This window comes from Malaclemys terrapin, chromosome 4 (assembly GCF_027887155.1).
Source record: "Malaclemys terrapin pileata isolate rMalTer1 chromosome 4, rMalTer1.hap1, whole genome shotgun sequence".
NCBI classification, from domain to species: domain Eukaryota; kingdom Metazoa; phylum Chordata; order Testudines; family Emydidae; genus Malaclemys; species Malaclemys terrapin.
In genome coordinates, this window is record NC_071508.1 from 112520642 (window position 1) to 112547503 (window position 26862).

Sequence of the window (26862 nt, forward strand, 5' to 3'; positions counted from 1 at the left end):
GCGGGCCTGAGGTTCCCCCCCCTTTTTCCCCCTTTGTTTGCTGTGCTACCCCACGCACAGCCACGGGCCACAGGGAGCGGCCGGTCAGAACCACACCAGATCCTAGACGGTGAGGATCGGACTGGAAGGTGTGGGGCTGTTTACCCCTTCCCCCCCCCGGAAGGGGGTGTGATTGGACAAAGGGACACTGTCGGAGGGCAGTGCTCCGGAAGAGGATGCTGACGTCGGGAGCAACGCAAGTCCGTGCACCCCACAGAGGCGAGACGACAGGTGGAACGCCACCCAAAGAGGGCGCTCTACTGGCGCAAAACTAATTCCCCAAAGCGGCCAGGAGGAGGCGCCACAGCGGTGAGCTACAGACCCTGTCACACTGACCTATTAAAATGGTGATGAATTTAAATTTCATCTTTCTTAGAAAAAGAAAAGTGAACTTGACAAATCAGACAATTGATCTGATATCAACAAGATGAAATTCAAAAAGAACATGTGCAAAGCACTTCACTTAGGAAAAATCAAATGCACAACTACAAAATGGGGAATAACTGGCTGAGTGGTAGTACAGCTGAAAAGTAACTGGGGTTATAGTGGATCACAAATTGAGTATGAATCAACAATGTGATGTAGTTGTGAAAAAGGCTAATACCATTCTTGGGTGCATTAACAGAAATGTGGTATGTAAGACATGGGAGGTAATTGCCCCGCTCTACTCAGCCCTGGTGAAACCTCAGCTGGCATACTGTGTCCAATTCTGGGCACCACACTTTAGGAATGATGTGGATGAATTGGAAAGTCCAGAAGAGAGCAACAAAAATTATAAAAGTTTAGAAAATCTGGCCTATGAGGAAAGATTAAAAAAAAAACAACGGGTATGTTTCTTCTTGAGAAAAGAAGACTCCGAAGGGACTTGATAACAGTCTTCAAATATGTTAAGGACTTATAAAGAGGATAGTGTTCTCCTTGTCCACTGGAGGTAGGACAAGAAGTAATGGGCTTAATCTGCAGCAAGGGAGATTTAGGTTAGATATTAGGAAAATCTTTCTAATTATAATGGTAGTTAAACTCTAGAATAGGTTTCCTAGGGAGGTTGTGGAATCCCCATCATTGGAAGTTTTTAAGAACAGGTTGGACAAACCTGTCAGGGATGATCTAGGTTTACTTGGTCCTGCCTCAGTCAGTGCAGGGGGCTGGACTTGATGACTTCTCAAAGTCCCTTTTAGCCCTTCATTGGTATGATTCTATGAGTAGTTCAAATCTATCTAGTTGGGTCCAAATTGTCAGCCAACCTCCATTTTAGAGAGACAAAGTGGGTGAGGTAATATCTTTTATTGGACCAACTTCTGTGGGTGAGACAAGCTTTCGAGCTTATGCAGAGCTCTTCTTTCACCTGAAGAAGAACTCTGTGTAAGCTCAAAAGCATGTCTCTCTCCCACCAACAAAAGCTGGTCCAATAAAAAAATATTACCTCATGCACCTTGTCTCTCTCATATTCTGGGACCAACATAGCTATAAGAGCACTGCATATACCCTCCATTATAGGGATGTAGTAAATTTGAATGCAATCACTCGCATGTGTACAATCTGCATTTATGCATGCAAATCGGGTGATTAGGTGCAAAATTACGTGATTTGAATATGTAATGCTAGAACTGAGCAAGTAATGTGCAACAAAAAAGTATACTATTATTATTTTATTCACAAATTATCTTCAACCAGACTGGGAAATAGTATTTTTTATTCAAAATTATTTGTCTATTTCATAAACAAATAATTTTGGGTCTTGCAAATTGTGAACTGTTCATTGTGACTATTTCAGTTTGAGTTGTTTAATTACATAAGTAAAATAGTATTGGTTCTGTTTGGATACGCTGTATAACCAACCAACTCAGAACAAACTCTGAATTCTACAATCAAATCTACAATTTAAAAATTGCTGTCAGTGAATATTAAAGCTTAAAATTCAATTTTTGTCAGTATTTGCACAAATAAAGCTTGAGTACTAGAATGTTCATGGAAAGTGAATAATAAAGAGTTGTAAACACAGCTGCATCAAAAATTGCTTTTGAATTCAAATATTCATTGATTTTTCCCCATTATTCATGCAACCCAATTGCCATTCAGTGTGTAGAAATATGTGGTTTGCATACAAAAGTAGCTGCATATGTAGGAAAAAAAAGAAAAAAAAGCTAGCTGAAAACATTGTCCTTAGTGTCTCGGGGATTTTGAGGGGTATACGTAACACAGATACTCCTTGGCAAAGGGTCACCTATTCTTTGCAAACAACTCTCGCCTCAAGCCTGACAAACTCACTACACCAAACACGTCTTGAAGGGTATTTTTAATCCATAAGGGTAACCAGTAAGGTGTCTACAGAGCCTCTAACCTATCAAGATTTATAATTATTGTGAGATGTTTGTACAGGTAATATTTAAGGAATAATGTGTTTATATTGAAAGTATGATTTATGGTTGTGGAGTAAAAGTTAGTCACCAAGGGATATGTCTTGCTGGTGGCCCACTCAAACAGGAGGAAGTTGTCATTCCATCCTGGTTAGCCAGTGATGTAATGCAAGCCTTGCTCCATCTCAAGACTACTAATGGAAAATTATCAGAAACAACTGCAAACAATCACAGATATTTGGAGGCAAAAATGGAACATTACAACAGAAAGGGGATCTCTGAATACAGATAAAAGACTGTTTCAGTATAACACAGAGGGGAACGGGCACTCTGTATACTTTCACTGAGGAAACACCTTGTGTGTGTATGTGGGGGGGGTGTTCTCATGGATATTTGGATCCTGGTTCCTGTAAAGTCAGTCAACTCAGCAACAGAGTGAACCTTGGGGGGGAAACTTTCTTTATGAGATAGAAAAGGTAACTATTAAGGTGTACACCCTACTTTGTGTTTGTTTTATTTTGCATTGTAATCATTTGTTTCCATTGCTCTCTCTTGTTTCTAGTTGAAGTTCTATTCTTTCTTAAATAAGCCTTATTTTATGTTAATACAAGTGGTGTGTGTGACAAAGGAGTGGTAGTTTAAGGTAAAACTGGTAAACTGGGGTATACTGTTCCTTTGCGGCAGAGACGTCCGGTATTTCTGTGAGTAGCCAGTGTCAGGGGATGGATATCAATGGGGAATGATTCAAAGGGGCTTAGGGACTGGGGTGCACATTTTGTTAACTTGCAAGGCACAGACAGGCCTGGCATAGTCCCAGGAGAGTGCTTGAGTGGCTGAAAGGCTGGTGGTGTTAAGGAGTTCACACCCAGTTACCACAAGCAAGACTCCCTCATGCTGGATGCAGGGGGTAGCAAGGTGACTCACAATCCTAAGAACCCCGAGAACTGCCACAGTATACCAATCCCTCACTGGGCCTAAAGGGGTTAACAAGAGCCTATGGGTGCAATCAGCCTCACCCCACTATACCTGCATAAGTGTCAAACCTGAAGGGAGGAGCTGAAAGGGCTGAATCTGGCTAAATTAGGCCCTGACCAGGAAGGCAAGCAGATCTCTGGCTCTCACTCCGAGAGAGAAACCTAGCTGGAGTCAGGGAGCTGAGCAGGACTACTGACAGATAGAATCTCTTGGAAGAAAGGTATATCTGCATCAGGGAGACAGACCCGGGAAGTTGCGAAAGAGTGTCAGAAAGGGAGTCTGCCCACAACTCTATGGGCTGGTGAAGGGGCCTGAAAGGAACAGTAAGACTTCTGCTGACTCAGGGACTGCCCTGTGAGGGGAGAGGAGAAAACTGTCTTGCAGCAGAACCAACTGCGTGGGAGAAAATGCTACAAAGCTCTGAAGTGAGCCTGTGGAAGAGACTCAGAGGAAAGCTGATGATACATTGGGAGTCCAGGAAGAGGCTGAAGCAAAGGCCTAAGACCGGGCAAGGTAGGAAGGAGTCCAGGGAGGCAGCAGGGAGTCTGTGTAGTCAGGCCTTGACTGCTTATTCAAGGGTCACTGGACCAGAGACCAATGGAGAGGGAGGACCTGGGTTCCCCTACCAGTCCACTGGGGTTGGTGGAGTGGTCACCACACTCCCAACAAGGGGTAAAGGACTAGTATGTCTGAACTTGGACCAAGGGTCCAACGTGAAGCTGCAGCACTATTAGTTGTTGGACTACTGGTTTACCACTAGGGGCTGAGGCGCAAGAAGCAGCAGACTACCAGAGGGCCAGAATGGCTGTCAGCAGGGGGTGCTAAAGGAGGAGAATCTGCCACACAAACACCACCAAACCCAGCCACTGGGGGATGCATCAGCCAGTGAATCCCATACTTACATGAATACTTTCTAAAGGACTACAGTATAGTATGGTGTAAAGTGAAGTAGCCACATCTTAGGGACAATCATTCTCTCACACACAGACACAAGGGGGGGGGGGGGGAGAGGGCTGGCTTAGTGCAAGACAAGCATATACCCAGAAAGGGCTTTGGGATCATCCCTGACTTTGAGCTCTTCTTCTCTCCCATATCTCTTATGTCTGCAGATCTGTCTATCACACCTCTGCTACTCTACACATGTACCACCATGCTTCCTTTGGTTCATCGTCCTTTGTTGTGCTCTGTCTGGCTCAGAATGTCTGTTTCAGAAGGTAAACTTTTCAGGCACAGAGTGGTCTTATTGGTCTATAAAGCACCATGTACACCTATGGTGCTCTAGTAGTAGAATCAATAAATAAATAATTCCACTTCTGCTGCAATGAATAGCCAAACCTTCATCTCCTTTCACATCTGCTACAGCACCTCTCTTCTCCATGACCTCCACAAGTCCCAGATCTCAATACTCCAGCATGTAAAGAATTCTGTCTGTCCCCTAACAAGTCCAAAGAAGCATGATGTTGCTTCATCTATGACAGCTCCACTGGTTCCCTATTCATTTTAGGATTAAGTTCAAAATGGCCCTTCATTGTTTCTAAAATCCAGCACAGACTGACTCCCATGGACCTTGTTTCTCTGTATTCCCCGCTCTGCTCTCTCCTCTTGTCTAGCAACCTCTTCTCTGTTCCTTCCCCCAGTTTCAGCAATGTTGTTACAAGAGCCTTCTCTTCTATAGTTCCTGCTGTCTGGAACAAGCTTCTGATATCTCTGCCTCACAGACTCTCCATCTCATTTCAAATAATCACAACTAATACTTTTGTTTTCTCTCTTGCTTCTATCTCATCGTTTCTTTCTCCATCTGCTATTATTTATTTATCCCTGTAATTTAATTAACTTTTCAAAACATTTTTGACTAGTTTATATGAAAAACTCTGTAAAATAAAATTGTATTGTGGGTAATTGTTTTGCACTATTGTTGGTTTCATTTTTCCCAGGTGTTATTTTGCAGCTAGTGTTTAAATATGCAAACCACTTCTGTGGCATGGGAAAAACCTGCAGAAAATGTTAGACCTTTGTTTATACTCTTCTTTCCAAAAGCAACATCTGCATTTATATAATACTTTTACACTCTGTGGATCTGTTATAACTTATAAATACAGCTAGAAAGTGTTTAGATGTATTCAATATAATGGAAAAGATTATTTCCCTCTCAAGAAAGTGTTATATATTAATGATGACTCATTACTAGGAAGAGAGGGGAGGACTGAGGACACCCCCTCAGGGAGACATGCCTCTTGTCTGGACTGCATTCATTAGAACATAGGTACAGACATACTAAATCACATCCTGTGTCCATCAAGTCAAGAATCCTGTCTCTAAAACATTGTCCAGCATTAGATGCTTCAGAGGAAGATGCAAGAAATCTGCAGTAAAGGATAGTAGGATAGTCTGCCCCATGGGAATTTTATAACCTCTAATACTCTAATAATTAAAGATTGGCTTAAGCCCTGATTCGTGAGGTTTTAGATCTCTTCCAAAACTATTTTAGTATTTACTATTATAACTGTGAATATTCTTGTTGTTCATATAAATGATCAATCCCTTTCTGATTCTAGCTAAGTCCTAGTAATCAATGCCATTCTGTGACAATGAGTTCCACAGTCTAATTATGTGAAAAAGTATTACCCTTTTTCAATTTTGAATTTTCTACCTTTCAATTTAATGGAACATTTCCTTGTTCTTGTATTATGGGATAGGTAGAATAGATGTTCCAGATCTGTCTTCTCTGTATCATGATTTTATATAATTTTATCATGTTCCCTCTTCTTCATCTCCTCTCTGAGATAAACAACCCCAAGGTTTTTTTTATCACTCTTCATATGACATCTTTTCTATGCCCTAATCATTCTTGTTGCCTGTCTCTGATCCCCTTATAATTCTGCAATATCTTTTTGAGATGGGGTGACCAGTACTAAACATAGTGTCCTGGGTTAGGACAAACTATTGATTTATATAATGGGCATTTCAATATTTTATGTATTATTCAACACCCCATTCCGTATGTATCTCAGTATTTTGATTGCTTTTTTTGACTACAGCTGCACATTGTGTAGAAAGGTTTTCAGTGTCCACAGTGATGCTTTTCCTGGGTTAATACATTTAATTTAGAACTCAGTATGGTGTGAAAATAGTTCATAATACTCCCTCCAATGTGCATATCTCTGCATTTATCATTAATTTCATCTGCCATCCATTCACCTACTATAAGCGTGATCATTACTACTGCTATAAGCTTTGTCTTTGCTCACACATCCCCTTCCTACTCTTCATCATCCCACTCATTGTGTCTTCTCTAATATTTAAATTATAAGCTCTTAAAATAAGGGACCATGTCGTAGTCTTTTGTGAAGCAACTAATACACCTTTAGCTGATACTAAATAAAAAAATAATAATCAAGATAACTTACAAGATCAAAACTCAAATGCTGTCATCTTGTGACACGCTTGACTCTGATTATATGTTGCCTCCATCCCAGAAACCACTGATTGTAGGTAGTCCCTCATTCTTGGATGTGTGATTGGAAGGGATGCCTCACCTCAAGGCCCAACAGTGGCACCTTTTTATTCTGTTTGTAGTGCCTACACTGATTCTTAATGTCATGCAAACACTTCTATATATCTGTCCATCTAGACATGTACATGTCCCTCATAACAGTTTATGAGCACCTTCCAAATACTTAGGCCTGGTCTACACTGGGGGGGTGTCGATGTAAGATACGCAACTTCAGCTACGGGAATACTGTAGCTGAAGTCGACATATCTTATTCCGACTTACCTCCCGTCCTCATGGCGCAGGATCGATGGCCACGGCTCCCCCGTCGACTCCGCTACCGCCGCTTGCTCCGGTGGAGTTCCGGAGTCGACAGGGAGCACGTTTGGGGATCGATATATCGAGTCCCAATAAATTGATCGCTATCCGCTGATACGGCGGGTAGTCTGGACATACCCTTAGATAGAAAACAATAACAGTATTTCTGTCTTCTTTCCCAGCCTCCTTTCTCTCTGCCTATGGCACACATCCTCACTTCATACTCTGCTTCAGATTTGGGATCTCCACATCTCCTTGACATGTGACCCCAAAGATCTATATTTTCATTTCTTGATCTTTCCTGACAGCAATTCTCCCCTCTCACACCCAGCAATTTCATTTATATATGGTAAGTGGGAAAAAATACAGCAGCACATCAGTGTAACCTTTATATGCCTATGCTGTGGTAAAATGGATTGGAAAGCACTGGAGAACAAGAATGTGAGTACAGTAGAACCTCAGAGTTACGAATACCTCAGAAATGGAGGTTGTTCGTAATTCTGAAATGTTCATAACTGAACAAAATGTTATGGTTGTTCTTTCAAAAGTTTACAACTCAACATTGACTTAATACAGCTTTGAAACTTTACTATACAGAAGAAAAATGCTTTTAACTATCTTAATTTAAATGAAAAGCACAGAAACAGTTTCCTTATCTTATCAAATATTTTTATTTAAACTTTCCCTTTCTTTTTTTAGTAGTTTACATTTAACACAGTACTGAACTGTATTTGGGTTTTTTGGTTGTTTTTTTTTTTTTGTCTCTGCAGCTGTCTGATTATGGTTCCAAATGAGGTGTGTGGTTGGCTGGTCAGTTTGTTACTCTGGTGTTGGTAACTCTGAAGTTATGAAGCTATGAAGATGGGTGGCAATGGGACCTGTTTCTTGCCACAACAAGGCAGTGCAGACTTCCAAACCTAAAACTCATGACTGAAATAATACTTAGAATGGACTCTCTGCCACATGACAAAAGGGATTTAATGAGTTGTTTGAATACCTCAAATTGCTCCTAAAAAAACAATCAGCACCTCACCTCATTAAAAAGAAATGTCAAATAGCCAGTGCAGTTTGAGATGCATGTACCATAATGAATACAGATCTATCACTGCCCCATGGCCAAGCAACATACAGTAGGCCTGTCATTTGTTGATATGGCTCAGGATTATCAAGAGAATGGGTTTCAGGTTACAGTATCTTTGGGCACAATCCTGTAGCCTTTACCGATGTGAGAAGTCCCATTGACTTCAATGGGACAACTTACATGAATAACAACTAAAGAATCAAGCACTATTTCCACTTTTCCCATGGCTGCAGCACAGCTGCAGGGAAGGGGTGGAGTGTGGTCTATAAGGCTGGGTCTACACTACCCGCCTGAATCGGCGGGTAGAAATCGACCTCTCGGGGATTGATTTATCGCGTCCCATCGGGATGCGACAATCGATCCCCGAATCGATGCTCTTACTCCACCAGCGGAGGTGGGAGTAAGCGCCGTCGACGGGAAGCCGCAGAGGTCGATTTTGCCGCCGTCCCTACAGCGGGGTAAGTCGGCTGCGATACATCGAATTCAGCTACACTATTCGCGTAGCTGAATTTGCGTATCTTAAATCGACCCCCCCCCCCCCCCCGTAGTGTAGATGTAGCCTAAGTCTTGGGTAGCAAAGTCTGAATTCCATTCTTGCTCTCCCTAAACATGTTGCTTGCCATTTTACACTATTTCCTTGGTTTTCATACACTTCCTACCTGTTTGCTAAATATTGTATATGTGAGTTTTTAAAGTGGACAGGGAAAATCAAATTTTGACCAAAGATTCTTTTTAATAAAAACAATTTTAAAAATCTAATATTAATACAAATGTTCATTATTTTTTAAAAATTTCAATGAAGAGAATGTACTTATACCAATATGTAAAATCTCCCCTGAGGTATCTGCAAATCAAGCAGTGGGCTACTGTAATGGAATACAATTAGCCTGATTCATCTATCCTCACAGTTAAAAAATGAAATACCAAATAAAAAATAAACACATTAAAGCAACATTAAAAAGTAGATTTTTAAAAATCACTTTTAATTATGTAATTATGAGTATTCAGGTTTTTGTAGTGTCTAGAAGCCTTAGTCATGGGCCAGGAACCCATTGTGGTAGGTGCTGTATGCTTTATTTGTAAGAGCAGAAAGGAGATGAATTAATTTTTAAATGATTTTTAATCTCTCATTGTCTCTTAAACAATGGTGCTGCATATCCACACTTGTCATTGGGGCCTTACATAGCTGGATAGCAAAGACAATGCTTACTTTGATGTCATATGCATTTACATGGCAACCTACTTATGTCATACACAGACTATGACCCAGAGGGACCGTGGATGGAAATGGTGTTTAGCAAGGTGCACCCAACAAAATGTCCCAGTTAACTGCTTTGATCATGAGAATTCTTAAAATGACCCCATTCATTTAAACAATATTTAGTTGTAGGTAATGTGCGGTGTGTTTATGATCCAGCCAGATTCTTTACACCTGCCTCCCTAGGCATGCCCCAACACAGTTGAGGATTGCAGATCTCCAGGGAAGAAGAAAAGGGTGGAGTCCTACCAAATGACAGAACCTTCCATCACAAGAAGGTTTCAAGCCCTAACTTGTCAAATATGTGCAATTCACTAACATAAAAATAAAACCATAAGAACTAAAAAGATACAGGAAAGATGCTGCAACCCAATCATGGAAAGACCTTACACAAGTTGCTCCTTCATTAGACACATTCAGTTATCAAGAAGCGCTGCTTTCTCAGATAGCATAGAGATTTCTGCATTAAAAGAGAGAGATACACAAGTGACTGGGAATTTCTGCATCATTTCCCAATACTTACCTGTCACATAAACTTCCAGACAGCCCTTCAAGGAAAGATTAATTAATTGATTTATCAATTTGCCTTGGTTTCTGGTCCTTTTTAACTCAGCTTGACAAATGTCCATGCAAAGATCACACAGTTGGTAGTGTCCCTTGTGCCCTTCCACCCCCAAAACAGTAATGATCAAGGGGTACAACTATACATTGGGGAGGTGGGCAGGGGGGAAGTTGATTGGGAAAAAAAAACTAAATTCCAGGCTACAACTGACATTTTTTCATGTCAAAAGCATAAGAGTACATACAACACTTACCAAGTTACATTTCTTCAAAGGATGCTTCCTTCTGATGTAGAATAGGGAACAATCCTTCACTGAAGGAGGTGAAATAGAATAGATGCACTACGTGCCCTTTTTCACCTTTACACTGTAAGCTCGTCAAGGAAGGGATTTATATTTATTATGTGTGTAGTGTGCAGTATCAAGGACATTAACAGCATTCAATAAGCAATAAATTACTGTAAAAATAAAGTATATGGTTTACCCCTGGCTGGAGCCCATGCCAGAGCTTGTTCTTTGGTTTTAGTTCCATAGGTTTTACCCCTTCCTTAAAATTATTTTTAAATGTTTTTTTCTTTACAGAAAAGTAAAAGGAAGACCAAGTACTAGGAGCCAAGGCCTAGTATGTCAAGTTGATCAGATCAAAGGCAGCAGCAACATAAGCTCAGTCAGAGGCCTATAAATTCTAAGATCTATAATTCCAACAATAGGCCAGATACTCAGACCTCCTGCCCCTGCTTCCTTCCCCACAAAAAGTGGCTGCCCTACCGCACCTGTACACCAGTCTATACATGTTTAATAAAAATCCAGGCTGAGGCATGATTTTTCTCCTTCACTCTACAACATACTTAGTGAAAGACAGAATCATAGAAATGTAGGTCTGGAAGAGACCTTGAGAGGTCATCAAGTCCATCTCCCTGCACTGTGGAAGGATCAGGTATACCTAGCCCATCCATGAGAGGTGTTTGTCCTGTTCTTAAAAATCTCCAATGATGGGAATACCACAATGTCCCTTGGAAGCCTATTTCAGAGCTTGACTACCTATATAGTTAGAAAGTTTTTCCTAAGAGCTAACCTAAAATCTCCTTTGGTGCATATTAACCTCATTACTTCTTGTCCTACCTTCAGTGGACATAGAGAACTGATCACTGTCCTCTTTATAAGAGCCCTTAACATACATGAAGACTATCAGGTCCCCTCTCAGTCTGCTTTTCTCAAGACTAAACATGCCCATTTTTAAAAACCTTTCCTAAGTCATGTTTTCTAAACCTTTTATAATTTTTGTTGCTCTCTGCTAGACTCTCTCTAATTTGTCCACAACATTCCTAAAGCGTTGCACCCAAAATTGGGCACAGCACTCCAGCTGAGGCCTCACCAGTGCTGAGTAGAACGGGACAATTACCTCCTGTGTCTTACATACAACATTCCGGTTAATACACCCAAGAATGACATTAGCCTTTTTTGCAGTTGTATTACATTGTTGATTCATATTCAATTTATGAGCCACAATAATCCCAAAATCCTTTTCAGCAACTCCTCCTGCCAATTATTCCCCATTTTGTAGTTGTGCATTTGGGTTTTCCTTCCTACATCAAGTACGTAGCACTTTTCTTTATTGAATTTCATCTTGTTGATTTCACACCAAATCTCCAACTTTTTAAAGTCATTTTGAATTCTAATCCTGTCCTCCCAAGAACTTGTAACCCCATCCAGCTTGGTGTCATCTGCAAATTTTATAAGTATTCTCTCCCCTCCATTATCCAAATCAATATTGAAAATATTGAATAATACCAAACCCAGGACTGATCCCTGTGGGACCCCATTAGATACGTCTTCCCAGTTTGACAATGAACCATTGATAACTACTCTTGAGTACAGTCTTTCAACCATTTTTGCACCCACCTTATAGTAATTTCATCTAGACCACATTTCCCTAGTTTGCTTATTAGAATATCATGTGGGACTGTGTCAAAAAAATTATTAAAATCAAGATATATCACATCTACTGCTTCCCCCCATCCACTAGGCCAATAACTTTGTCAGAGAAGGAAATTAGGTTGGTTTGGCATAATTTGTTCTTGAGAAATCCATACTGGCTATTCCATATAATCTCATTGTCCTCTAGGTGCTTACAAATTGATTAATAATTTGTTCCAGTATCTTTCTAGTATCAGAGTTAGGCTGACTGATCTATAATTCCCAGAGTCCTTTTTCTTCCCCTTTTTAAAGACAGGTACTATGTTTGCCCTTCTCTTGTCTACTGGGACCTTCCCCGTCCTTCAGGAGTTCTCAAAAATAATTGCCCATGAACTCTTAAGGCCAGAAGGGACCATTGTGATCATCTGGTCTGATCTCCTGCACATCATAAGCCACAGAACCTCACCTACCCACTCCTGTACTAGACCCATGACCTCTAGCTGAAGTACCGATGTCCTCAAATCATGATCTAAAGAGCTTAAGTTACAAAACCTACACCATTTACTCTGGTTCAAACCAGCAAGTGACCTGTGCCCCACACTGCAGAGGAAGGTGAAAACCCCGCAGGGTCTCTGCCAATCTGACCTGTGGGAAAATTCCTCCCCAACTCCAAATATGGCAGTCAATTAGATCCTGAGCATGTTGGCAAGATCCATCAGCCAGAAACCTAGGAAAGAATTACCTGTAGTTTCTCATAGCCCTCCCCATCTAGTGCCCCATCTGTAGCCATTGGAGATATTTGCTACTAGCAGTCACATATAAGCCACCTTATCAAGCTCAGCCTTGAAACCAGTTAGCTTTTTTGCCCCCACTGCTCCCCTTGGAAAGCTGTTCCAGAACTTCAGGCCTCTGAGGGTTAGAAACCTTTGTCTAATTTCAAGCCTAAACTTGTTGATGGCCAGTTTATACCCATTTGTTCTTGTGTCAACATTGGCCCTTAAGTAACTCCTCTCCCTCCCTATGTCTATCCCTCTGATGTATTTATAGAGAGCAATCATATCTCCTTCTCAGCCTTTGGTTAGGCTAAACAAGCCAAGCTTCTTAAGCCTCCTCTTGTAAGGTAGGTTCTCCATTCCTCTGATCATCCTAGTACACCTTCTCTGCACCTGTTCCAGTTTGAATTCATCTTTCTGAAACATAAGAGCCTACCACTGCACATAGTATTCCAGAGGAGGTATAATGGTACTAACACTTCCCTATCTCTACTGGAAATACCTTGACTGATTCATCCTAGGATTGCATTAACCTTTTTCACAGCTGCATCACATCAGTGGCTCATAGTCACCCTGTGATCAACCAATATACCCAGGTCTTTCTCCTCCTCTGTTGCCTCCTGCTGATATATCCCTACCCCATTTTATAGCAAAAATTCTTTTTGTTAGTCCCTAAGTGCATGACCTTACACTTTGCAGCATTACATTTCATCCCATTTCTATTACTCCAGTTTCAAGGTCATCCAAATCTTCTTGCATGATATTCCAATCCTCCTCCATATTGGCAATACCTCCCAACTTTGTGTCATCTACAAATTTTATTACCTCACACCCACTTTTTGTGCCAAGATCATTAACAAAAATGTTAAATAAGATTGGTCCCAAGACAGTTCCCTGAGGAACTCCAATAGTAACTTCTCTCCAGGCTGACAGTTCATCTGTCAGTATGACCCATTGTAGTCTCCCTTTTAACCAGATCTTTACCCACTTTTCAATTCTCATATTAATCCTTATCTTCTCCAATTTAATAAATAATTTCCCATGTGGAACTGTATCAAATGCCTTACTGGAATCCAGGTATATTAGATCTACGGCATTTCCTTTGTTTAGAAAATCTGTTATCTTTTCAAAGAATAGGGTGACCAGACAGCAAATGTGAAAAATCGGGACAGGAGTAGGGGGTAATAGAGCCTATATAAGAAAAAGACCCAAAAATCGGGACTGTCCCTATCAAATCGGGACATCTAGTCACCCTATCAAAGAAAGAAATCAGGGTTGGTCTGTGGCAATCTACCTTTTGTAAAACCTTGTTGTATTTTATCCCAATTATTGTTAACCTCTATGTCCTTAACTACTTTCTCTTTCAAAATTTGTTCTAAAACCTTGTGTGCAATTGAGGTCAAACTAATGGGCCTGAAGTTTCCTGGATTACTTTTTTCCCTCCTTTCTTACAATCCCCAAATTTCTGGATTCATTTAAAAATCCTTGATAGTGGGCTTGCAATTTTATGTGCCAGTTCCTTTAATATTCCTGGATGGAGATTATCCGGGTCCCTTGATTTGGTCCCATTAAGCTGTTTGAATTTGACTTCCACCTCAGATATGGTAATTTCTACTTCCATTTCCTCATTCTCATTAGCCACCCTGCCATTCTCCCTAAGCTCCTCACTACCCTTATTAAAAACTGAAGCAAAGTATTCATTTAGGTGTTGGGCCATGCCTAGATTATCTTTAATCTCAACCCCATCCTCAATGCTTAGCAGTTCCACTCCTTTTCATTTTCTTTTTATTTATATGGTTAAAGAACCTTTTACTATTGATTTGAATTTCCTTCGCAAAGCCCATCTCTGCTTGGCTTTTGGCAGTTCTTATTTGTCTATACTGTAGCGTTTCAGTATAGACAGTACCTATGCCAACAGGAGGGATTCTCCCATTGGCCCAGGTAATCCACCTCCCCAAGAGGCAGTAGTTAGGTTGACGAAAGAATTTTTCATTCCCTGACCAACATTGTTACACCAACACAATTGTCTAGTGTAGATCAGACCTTTCTTACTGCCAAGCAGTAGCTTTCCTTGCTGATCCATCCCTTCTTCCATTCCCTGCAGGCTTTCTGCTTTCTCTTAGGCCTGGTTTACGGTAGGAAATTAGGTCGGTTCAACTACATTGGTCAGGGTGTGAAAAATCCGCACCCCTGAGGGGTATAGTTAAGCCAACCTAAGTCCCCGTGTAGACAGCGCTAGGTCGATGGAAGAATATCTCTATCAACCTAGGTACTGCCTCTCGGGGAGGTGGATTACATACATTGCCAGGAGACTCCTGCCTGTCAGCATAGGTAATGTCTACACTGAAGTACTACAGTGACACAGCTGTGCCACTGTAGCATTTTAAGTGTAGACAAGCCCTTAATAACTGCTTAAGATGCTTGTTCATCCAGTTTGGTCTGCAAACCTTGCCTAAGAATTTTCCCCCCTTGCTTGGGATAGAGGGTTCAGATATGTTCTGCAATTTTGATTTAAAGTAATCTCAAGCCTTCTCCACATTCAGATTCTTGAGCGCTTCAGTCCAGTCCACTTCCCTAACTACTTCCCTTCATTTTTTAAAGTTTGCCCTTTTGAAATCAAGGATTCCTCGTTGCAGACCTATTCAGTCTTTTTCAAGGTATTGAAGTTAGTCTGACTGGTCCATAATTCCCCATGTCCTTTTTCTTCCCCTTTTTAGAGATAGGTACTATATTTGCCCTTCTTTAGTCTTCTCGGACCTCACCTATCCTCCAGGAGCTCTCCACAATAATTGCTAACAGTTCTGAGATTACTTCAGCTAGTATGCTAGGATGAATTTCATCAGGCTCTGCCCTCTTGAATATATCTAATTTATCCAAATATATTTGAATCTGTTCTTTTCCTATTTTGGCTTGCATTCCTTCGTCCTTTGTTAACATTAATTGTGTTGAGATGAGAGTGCCTTAGACAGATTTTGATCATAACAATTTAAAGCAGCCCTCCTGCCTTTGATTTGAATGTACTAAACTCTTACTGCAGCCAAAGGGAGAGCTCCTATCCTCTGACACATACACACGCTATCCTTCACCCCAGTCCTTGGTGTATTGCATCAGCAAGAACTGCAGCAGGCTCTAGCCTTGAAACCATTTGCATGAAGGACACTGGAAGGAAGCAAACAGCCTGGCATTGTAAAGCAGTGCAAGCATTTCAGACTTTTGTGGTTATTACACAGGTTTCCTTATTCTTACCCAGGAGGGAGGGGGATCAGTAGTTGGAGCAGTAATCAAAAGACACAGTACCTGACCTTGGCTAAATCACTTAGATTACCCCTGTGGAAAATGGGTAAACTAACACAGAGTGGGTATACCCTTGCTTCCTTGGTGTTGCAATCCTTAATTAGTATTAGTAAAGCATTGAGAACTGTGCATGAAAGGGCCTTGCGTATAGCAGGGCAAAATATTAGTATTACCTCAGTGAGAAGCCTCTATGCTGGCCCCTAAACCCCACTGGGGTCACCCTCCTCATGGCATTTGGGCTTCAGTACTCCAAGACCAGAGGCAGTACACACACTAAACTAGAAGGCAGCTGGCACAGTCAAAGTCAGGCTGCTTAAGTGGTTGTTTGCCCAAAAAGACTGAGGAAATACTGCCCTAAGCTTCCACCATGGCTGCTTTCTCCGCACATTCCTCCTGTGATTCTGATTATTACCCAGCGTGCAGATAACCCTGAGTCAAGGCTTTGGAATGAGCTTAGCTGCCAGGAGCTACATGCTCTGAGTGGAGAGTTACAGTTTAAGCCAAGGTGAAGCTCTTTCCCTCCAGCCAGCTGTACCCTGCCTTCCTCTGCTTCATATAGCCACCCCTTCACCTACTTGCAGAAAAGGAGATTCAAACTCCTTCATTCCGAAGAGCACACACAGGGATCAGTCCCATTGAGAATCTCTCAACCTAACAGTAATCCTGAGGAGTTTAGCCTCTACTAATAAATCCCATCCCCATCCCCTACCAATCTGCTTCCATGCAAATCCACTTGTAGGTTACTTGAACAATAGCAAAACTGTAATCAGCCCTCCCCTCTGGCAGCCTGAAGGGAGGGAGGGGAGGAGGATGATGACAGTGGGGAATTCTGCTCGGCTCCTTGAAGCTGCACAGACATGTTTCACATCCCCCATTCCAATCCTTTCTGCGGGGGGGGCGGGGGGGAGTGTCACATGACTGTCTAGTCCGGGGCCCAGTCAACTGGAGTTAATTCCATCTGTGTTCACATGCCATAGCATTCCAGTGCCGCCTCTCCCAGGGTTTTGCCTCTGCAAAGCAGCCAAGAACAGAGCTGCTGCTGCAGCAAGAAACTGGGGTGGGGTTTCCAGCCTGAACCTTTATTCACAGCGGAGCTAAACAAAGCAAAGTTCCTTTCTCTTTAGCAAGAAAATAAACCAGCCTTTGAGTTAGCCAATCCCCCTAACAGCTCCAGGTATTTACTCACAGAATGTTCATAGCTGGGGAAAACACAGCTTTTGCTTTAGCTCTCTTTAAGTGAGGGAAACAATGGGAAAAAACAGATCAGAACAGGGAAGGAATAGTTATTTTCCTTTCAAGAAACCATTCTTCACCTAACATAGAGAGTAGCAGCAAACAACTTTTTGAGCTTTCTTGGTGAAAGGGCATAAAACCAACAGAGAATGTGTTTTAGCTACATTTGGCTTGAAGAGGAAGGGGGAAGGGTTCTGATCTGATACCAACTCAGCTGAAATGTAAGAAGCCTGACCCTCCTCACCCTTACCCCTACCCCCACCTCCTTCAAATAACCTTAGAAGGGCGCAATGGGAAGGCAATCCACACAGCAGCAGGAGGAATGCAATATCACCCAGTCAGCAGGCTTCTGTGTGTGTATAAGACACTCACATTTCTTTGGCTGCTGCAGCCACCATCAGCAAAAGAAAGAAATCAAACAAGCTCCATTTCAAAAAGGCAGGAAGCTAGCTGGACTGTACAATATACTTACCTTTAAACTAGCTGCCCCCATGTAATTTAGCCCGTTCAACCTGTCTGAAAATCATCTTGGACAGGCTTGTAGCAAGAGTCCCCCGCTATACCACCTCCTCCACTTATCTAACTGATCCCCTTCGCTTTTCTCTCTCTGTGGACAGGTTGTTTTTGTTTTTAATTCTGTGGATGGCTGACAGGGCGTGGTGGGTTTGCTATCAGAAATTTTAAATAACATATAATCTCTCATTATTCTTTTAATGGGGGTAAAAAACAATGTTCACCAAGAGAGAGTTTGATTCCTGCAAAACCCTTCTTGGAGGGTAAGGAATGTGGTTTTAGGCTGTACTGTAACATTCTCATGTCAAACACGTGTAGAGAAAGACACTTTCCTCTGAGAAGAATAGTTGTGAAACAGCCTCACTATAGACATGCATTTTTAATTTTAAAGACAAACAGAGAAAAAATCATGTCTGCAATTGTTTTCATATTACAATGCAGACAGATCCAATCCCTCCAAATGTTCTTTTTATTAGCAATTCCAAATGCAAGGGTTGAATTATAGAATGAAATCTCATTATAAAATGTCCAAAGTCCTTGAAAACAATCCCAATATCCTTATGCAATTTATACCAACACTGATAATATTTTAAAATATGTATTTTCCCTTTTATTTTGGAGGGTTTAGTCACATCCTCTCCTCCTCCAGGGAATGAATATTAGGGAATATGTGCAGTGTTTTTTGGTAGAAGATGCATGCTGTAATGGGTTCTGATGGCTGAAAGCCAAGGGGGAAGCTGTTCTACTTCAAGAATAGCCTTATAAGAGTCAGCATTACATTGACAGTTCAATAGTCTACTGAAAATTTACAGGATGTGTCACTTTGGCACAGAGAGAGGCTGCTAAGGCACAACATAAACCAACCTACTATGAATGGAGAATGGCTGCACACCAGCAAAAAGAAAATGGCAAGAACTGCAAACCAACCACTACATAGTAGTACAGTTGTGAATCTCAGATCTCCAAAGAGACAAAGCCCTTTCCTTGAGGTGAAGAAAAATTCTGCTTAGTTATAAGACATCTAAAGAAGTAAAGACAACCTCTATCCAGTGACTACTACACGTTTTCAAAGGTATGTTGGCAGCCAGTCTGAGTTTAAAGAGACTGTCATTTCAAAACAAAGGCACACATGACCAGTTTGGGGCTAAAATGTTGAGTGAAGCTGGGATCATGTTTGTGTGCATAACACTGCTAAAAAAAAATCACCACAAAGATAAAAAAGATTTGTTTTAAATAAGACTTGCCAAGGTTGCTAAGATCACAGCTCCTAATCAAACTGTGCAACATTTTCAACATATAGAACCCATCCCCTTTGCTACAATTGTGTTAAGTTTTGTTCAAACATATAAATCTCTAGCTAAGAAAGAGCTACCAAGTTTTTAAAAAATATCCCCGGCCATGATTATTCTGCCCCATTTCTTAGCAACTAAAGGTCCAAAGCTGCTTAAGGAAATGGCCAAAATAATCTATTCTTGAAAAGCTGTTTGCAAAAAAGTTTAAATATTTCCCCCTTTAAATAAAAAAAAGAGAGATAAGAAAAATGAAAACCTGGAGAAATAAATGAGTACACAATATTATGAATACAAATTTCAGCAAAGATTAGGTTTTAACTAACAAATCCTAAGGGGAAAATGACACTAAAAATATACATAAATCAACTGAATCTATGTAACTGAAAGCCCCCCAAAAGATTACAGCTTGTTTGTCAGCTGTGGACATCTTCAAAAAGAAAAAAGCTGATGGAATGGGATCAAAGAAACGCTGGCTGATATGCCCAGACTGGCTGCTTAATGGGTCACAGTAAAAGAAAAGGTCATATGGTTACAAAAAAAACCCTCCATACAACAAATACCTTCTAGCTATGGTTAACTTTAATTAACTGCAGTATTACAATTCAATTCAAGCTTATTTTCCATACATGTCTACTGTCTCTCACCTTTCTCTTGTCTGCTAAAAATCAGATTGGCAGTCCTTGAAAACTGATTGTTATTTTAAAAAAATACTAAATAACAACAAAAGCTTTTGGAGAATACTTAGCTATAGTTCCTTTCAATTACCTAAATCCACCAAAACAGAGCTTTCTATAATTAATGACTGATTGCAGTATTACAAAGATTACTCTACTTATATATTCATTTAAATCAGCATATTCAAGTTTTTATGACATGGTTAAATGCTGAATTGCCAGCAGTGTTTTCTGTTGTAATGGTGGTTACAATCCACACATTACTATGAATTTATTCTTATTACGTGTTAAACTGAAACTTCATGCATTTGCAGTAGGTAAAGACCTTGTTGGATAGTCAATAAAACATCATTTTAATCCTGCTATCTCTGACTGGGGAATAAAATCCTATGTGGTAGCTCCATGTTCAAAAATACACACTTAAAAATACTATCAATATAAATCCACACTTTTTAAAAATGTGTAGTTTGTATTCAATAATTAACTCAGAACCTTCTGTTGTGCATTATTAGCCCAAGTTAATTACCTCAGAGGAATAAGTTATGAGATTCATAAGCAACAATACAACACTTGGCAGAAGATTAAAAAAATACAAGGTCATTTTCTTAAAACATGACTATAATAATACCAAGGGATGAGTCTCAAAGCAGGTAGGAAAGGAAACCACAAAGTAGCTGTAGCTACAAAAAAGATTAAGGATGCATAATACACACAAAAAGACCATAGACTTAAGGCTTCCACCATTTCATTTATCACTTCTACCAGGAATAGAAACCAAGTTTATTATTAGCAGCAACCAGATACAAGGCCAAATGCCAACTAGACTTTTAAAAGTGCCTCTTCATATCGTAAGTGTTTTTTTACAGGGTCCCCAACCTTCAATGATACCCGCTGCTCACAACCTATGACACAATGCCCTAGGACACCTCTCTGTTCTGTTAATGATACTGCAAAGGGACTTATGCTGATGTTTTTGTTTAAGGTTTTCTATCCTTCCTCCCATTTGCCTCACAAAGAGGACAAAGTTCACACTAGGTTTGTTTGCATTTTCTAGCCAGTAAGAGGTCTGTGTATTTACTTTGTCTGTTGACCACCTAATAGGTATTCCAATGCCCCACCCCCTCATCTCCAGAAAATGCAAATGTCACTTAAAAAAGTTAATAAGATGAACAATCACATTTGCCCATTGCCAGTAAGAATAGATTTTAATGCAGTTCAGTTAGTAATCATTCTCCACCTGAGGGGAGGAGGGGACATCACAAACCCTGAATTGCCTACCAACTTAGTTTTCATCAAATGTTCATCAAAACAAAATAAAAATCCAGTTAATAGAGGCATTAGCTATACTCAAGTGCAGCACAAACTGCATAAATTGTTAGCTGTCCTTTTTGTGCTGAGCTCAATTACATAGTTGTGTATTATCCAGAGTCCATTATCATTGCCAAGCTTCAATGAACACTTTTTAAATTGACTAAAGTTATTAGCCACAATGCTGGACTTTTGCATAAAAGAGGGTTGAATTTTTCTAAGATTTCAGTCCTTGTTAAGTTGTACATGCAAAAGGATGCATGTAGTGTAAAAAACACTTTGCAGCTGGAAAGCTTTAGGGGGGAAATGAGATGCAGAAACAGTAAACAGAAAATGCTTAGTCAGCAACTGTTACTGCAACATTAAAGGTGAAATGTAAATAGGCACAGAGCCAAGATCTAGATAGGTTTGATAACATCATCATACATATATGCAAGTGTGAGTACAAATGCCACAATTATCAGAATGAATGCAATCTTTTGGATTAACAGACTTTTTAAAAGGCAACATGTTTTGTATCTGTTGCCCAAGCTCTGAGAAAAATAAAACTTGCTACTCAAGAAGTATTAATATCAATTGAATTTATTACAATTTACTAAGCTCCAAGGCACATTACAGTGTTCTGTTAACTACAGAAATGTATAAAGGACAAACAGAGCATGTTTTCCATGTACAGCATTTTGCTCTACTGTTCAAAAGCATCCGTGCATCAATAAAGCAAAAACAAAAAACACATGAAGATTAAAAACGTTCAGATCAATAGAAACAAACTGAAACATTTTCCTTACAAACTTGCAACAAAAAACATCCCCCAAACCACCCCCACCGTTTGCAAACAAAAAACAAACAAACAAAAAATAAAGTGAAAGACTAACACTCAGGGCTTGTAAAACATAAGCTGTCACCATTTTTGTAGCAATTTTTTTAGGCATCAACACTGGCCTTGGCAAAAAAAATTTTTTTTTTGTATTTTTTGTGTTTTTTCTTTTTTCAAGAAGTGCATACATTTACAAAAATACACACCAGCAGCAGGTAATCGCTAAGGGCTATTAACTTTGTACCTAGCCAACACACTGCCAAAGAAATGAGAACAGGTATTATGTAGTAACCAAACAATAGTATATTCTGTTTAACAAAAACCAGCTCTATCCTTCAAATGAAGAAGAGTACATACCTTTGTTTCAAAATATAGAAACATACGACGAAAATAATGTCTATACATAAGACTAACTTTTGCAGTTTGTTATATTCACAATTCTACATCTTCAGGAAGCTGAAGGAGTTTGATTTCCTATCTTTAAGGGTCTCTCTCCTTTTTCACTTTAACGTCCCCAGCTAAAATGGTAGCGATCTCGCCCTGCATAAATGCCCAAGGCACATTGGAACCTACTAGGGGGCATTTCTCTCCACTTGGGCAATAGACCTCGCCAGTTGCCCCTTGGGCCTTGATGCTCTCTCTGGAACAAGGGAAGCAGAACTTGTGGCTGGGTACAGATGGGCACTGAACAAAGTGGGTGTCCTCCAAGCGTTCGTGGCAAATGGTGCAGCACAGGGGCCCGCTATTGGCCATGGGGGAATCTGGAATGTTTTGGGGGTGCACTTGGTCCATACCAGGGTGGGCATTGGGGGGAGGCGGGGCCACCTGCAGGTTCATGTCCCCGTTGCGGGAAGCCAAGCGACGTTGGCCCGGCACCGAGGCCGGGGACACCGGGCTGCTACTATTCCTGCGGGTGGAAGTGGTGGAGTGAACCGAGCTGCCATCCTTGGGCGAGTGGGCATTGCCCAGTGTGTCGGCCACCGACATGAGCGCGGCCATGGGGGACTGTCCGTTTTGAGGGGCCGACTCGGGCGGGGTGGTCCGGTTGGAGTGAGGCCCCAGAGGCGGTGGGGGTGGGGGCCCCCCTCCGTGCACCGCCCCGAAGCCCCCAGCCGACATGGTGAGTTTAAGTGCTTCGCTCTGGCTGGCCATCCACTGCTGCCGCTGCTGCTCGTCACTCAGCTTCAGGGCCCCCTCGGCCGAGTCAGAGGGCTCCGGGGACGCCTTCCTTTTGCGCATTCCCCCGCCGCCACCGCCTCCCCCGGGGCCCCTGGAAGCGGCCCCGGCCCCCTGCGCCCCGCCGACTCCGGCTCCTCCCCGGGGCAGGCTCACCAGGGCAGTGGGGAGCATGGGGCAGCTAGCGTCCAGGTAAGGCTGGGGCAGCATGTCCGCGCCCACCAGCTCCTTGAAGAAACGCACAGACTCAGGCAGCAGGTCGCCCAGGAGCCGCCAGTCGCCGGAGCCGTGTTTCTTCTCGTACTCCAGGTACTTGAAGCCGGAGGAGAGGCCGCGGCCAAAGTCCTTCATGCAGTCCTGGTACATCTGCTTGGCCACCCCCGAGGCGCTGGAGAAGACAGTGCCTGAGCCGCTCGGGTACTCAATGAAGAGCTTCAGCTCATAGTCCATGCCGGGCTTAGAGACTGCATCGAAGGCGAAGACGCGGCCGAGAAGTGCATGGTCCTTCTTGAAGCGGACCTCGTAGGGGGTGCAGCCGGCCAGGGTAAGCAGCGTGTCCCGCACGATCTTGGGCTTGCTGGCCCACTCCTCGGCCCGGTTCCGCAGACTCTCGCTCAACTCGGCCAGCGCCTCCGCGTTGCGCTGCTTCTCCTTTAGCTCCCGCTCCTGATCGCTGCTGGACACCGAACCTGGTCGCTTCCCGCAGGCCTCGGAGGACGAGCCGCTGCCACCCCCACCGCCACATGTGCCCCCTTGGGAAGATGCGGAGGAAGCTGGGGGTCCCCCGCCGCGGCCGCTCAGCCCCCCGTGCGGGGGAGGTAGCGCCACGCCAGAAGCTGTGGGGCCGTTGAGTAAAGTCTGTGGAAGCAGGTTGGGCGGCACGTTCATTTGGGCCCCGCCAGCCCCCGGGGGGAGGCCGGGCACGAGGCCCCCGTGTGCCCCGCGGCGGGAGGAGGAGGAAGAGGATGATGAGTTGGGGCTCTGGCGGTTCAACTCCGGGGGGCCGTCCTCCGGCGGCTTAGGGAAACCATTGGGGCCGCCCAGCCCGTTGGGCAGGCGGGCAGCGTGGCTGCTGCCCAGGCTTCCCGGGGGCGGCGGATATTCAAAGCGGCTGCGCTGCTCAGCTGCACTGAGTCCGTAGCGGTCCAGGCTGGACTGGGGAAGCCCGGCAGAAGCTGCTTTGGAGGAGGCGTCCACATGGTTGAGCTGCTGTTGGGCCGCCGCGGCCGCTTCTTTGGCTGAGAGCGGCACAGCCTTGACCCCGACAGGAGGCGGGGGGCCTGGGGAACGGCCGTCCTGGAAGCAGCCATGCGCCCTCTTCAGCTGCCGAGCCGTCTCGATCACAAATTCTATGCGGTCGGCACCCTCGTAGTTCACGCAGCCCCGGCACACGGGCTCAGTGAAGTCCCAGATCATGGCCCAGGGCATGCGGGGTAGGTCGCACAGGTAGCATGACTGTCTCCGAGACGAGGACACCTGCGCAGCGGACATGGTGGAGCTGGCTGCTGGAGCTGCCTGCTGTTACGGAAGGGGTGGGGGTGGGAGAGGGGTATAGCTGCGTCTACCACCCCCTACTGGTACTGAAGAGGGGGCTCTCAGACCTGGTGCTATTGCCCCTTTGGGCAGGGGTCGCCTAGCTTTTCACTCACTGTGGCTGCTGGACGGGGCTTCTTCTACCTGGTGCTGACACTGTTGCCCCTGGGGTGTGGGGGGGTTCGCTTTTACTGTTCCGGTGGGGGTCGCCTTCTAGCCGCCTCTGTTTCCCTGCGTTGTCTTGCTCTCTGCTGCTCCTCCTCCCGGAGAGGAGGGAGGTGCACGGTGGAAGATGGGGGTCCCCTTTCTATTCACAGCTGATGCCTTACGACCTCGAACTCAGCTACCTGCTGATCCGCTGGTTAGAGAGGGGACCACAAGGAGCTGTTCGGTCCCGGGAGCCCTGGCGACTTTCCCGAGCGCTAGGCGCATAAGATGAGGGAGCAGCCCGAGGGCAGCGACGGCGGCGACTTCTCACGGCGGCAGCAGCATGGCGAGCGGCGCCGCCTGCTCCACACTCACATCCTCGATCGCTCCTCGGAATTCGAATTTGGAATCCTGAGTATCACTGTGTGCTACTCTGCGTTCCAAACCCGGCTCTGCCCCTCCTCCCCCTGCTCTCCCCCCTCTTTTCCTCCCTCCTTCTCTCTCCCCAGCTCGGATGCCACCTGGGTGGAGCCCTCACGTCACCGCCATGCTCTCTCCTCTTCCCCCTCCCTCTCTCCCCCTCCCCCCTCTGCAGTTCCCCTTTCGAGCACTGACCAGCTTCTTTCCCCTCCCCCCACTTCCTCTGTCTATGGACCTGGAGCCCACTTGTTGCTCTGAAATTGCGCATGCTCGACATTCTGCCCGTTTCCTCCGTTCTTGTGTGTACAACAGCTGAAGCGATGCAAGTTACCGCTGGAAATGAAAGGGAGAGACATACCAAGGGCTATGTTTGGAAACTTAAACACAAGATCGCTCCCTCTCCCTCCTCTCCACCCCTCATGGCAGCGTCTCCAAAACGAAAGCGCAGCCAGGAAGCACATGCAGAATAATACTTTTTTTTTTCCTGGCTGGGCTTTCTAAATTCAAATGTCTCGTTTGCAGGAGTTTAGCTACGAATCGCTCCATTTAGCCTCCCTGGCAATTGCAGCTTCCTGCCACCAAGTCTTTCGGTGGGTTTTACGTGCACTCCGGCTGCTAAAGCAAACGTGCAAGGTTCCCAAACTAACCATGTTTGCAATCTTTATCTGATTTCGTTTTTTCAATGATCCTGCTGACAGAATGACATAATTTCAATAATCCCATGAATACATTAGGAGCTCTTCCACTTTTGTTGTGTGTAAATGATCCCTATTTGGTGAGTGTCTAAGATTGAACTGAGAAACATCGCGCTGTGTATTGCGCAGGGGTGTAAGAGAGGCTAAGCAGGTGCGTAATCGATGTGATATCATCTCACTAATGCTAAGGGACATAGGATTTCCCCAGTGCTGTGAGAATTCAAGGCTTTCGTTTTTCTTTTAAATAGCCTTTATACGTTTGCAGTCTAAGCGTAATATTCAAAGCAGCCTACGTTAATGCAAATTAGTTGTGGGTTCGTTTGACTAACAGAAAACAACTTTTACTTTCTAAACTGCGATTCTGAAACTTGAACGTTCCCCTCCCCCTCCCTGTTGTGCACGCCAGTGCCCATGCTCAGAAGGAGGGGCGGTGGATAACCCATTTTTATTCTCACTGCAGTCAGTTTCTGTTTTTGCAAACAATGAAAGTGCTGTCCACTCCCAAAGAATAATAAACTTTCACTGTTGGGACTCGATTACTAAGAAACTTGCAAGTATTCCTCTGCATACTGCAAACAGCATTGCGTCACTCACTCATATTCCAGCTCATACAATGTAACTAGCTACCCAGTAACAACAAAGAGTCTGGTGGCACCTTAAAGACTAACAGATTTATTTGGGCATAAGCTTTCGTGAGTAAAAACCTCACTTCTTCGGATGCATAGAGTGAAAGCTACAGATGCAGGCATTATATACAGACACATGGAGAGCAGGGAGGTCAACACTGGTTCGCCACTTGTGAAGTAACTCCCTGCTCTCCATGTGTCTGTATATAATGCCTGCATCTGTAGCTTTCACTCTATGCATCCGAAGAAGTGAGGTTTTTACTCACGAAAGCTTATGCCCAAATAAATCTGTTAGTCTTTAAGGTGCCACCAGACTCTTTGTTGTTTTTGTAGATACAGACTAACACGGCTACCCCCTGATACTTA

At 43.3% G+C, this 26862-nt stretch overlaps 2 protein-coding genes across 2 annotated transcripts in view; both read right to left on the reverse strand.

Moving 5' to 3' along the window:
* Positions 1-26862, reverse strand: part of ANGEL1 (angel homolog 1) — a 230098-nt gene that overhangs the window by 195421 nt on the left and 7815 nt on the right. The gene's annotated exons all lie outside the window — the stretch shown is intronic.
* On the reverse strand, positions 21647-26550 carry IRF2BPL (interferon regulatory factor 2 binding protein like). The gene has a single exon (XM_054027726.1). The coding sequence runs from the start codon at positions 24564-24566 to the stop codon at positions 22380-22382; it is 2187 nt and encodes a 728-aa protein (XP_053883701.1). The 5' UTR covers positions 24567-26550; the 3' UTR covers positions 21647-22379.

Excerpts from the sequence above, each read along its gene's own strand:
- IRF2BPL (XM_054027726.1), bottom strand. The coding sequence starts at position 24,566 with ATGTCCGCTGCGCAGGTGTCCTCGTCTCGGAGACAGTCATGCTACCTG.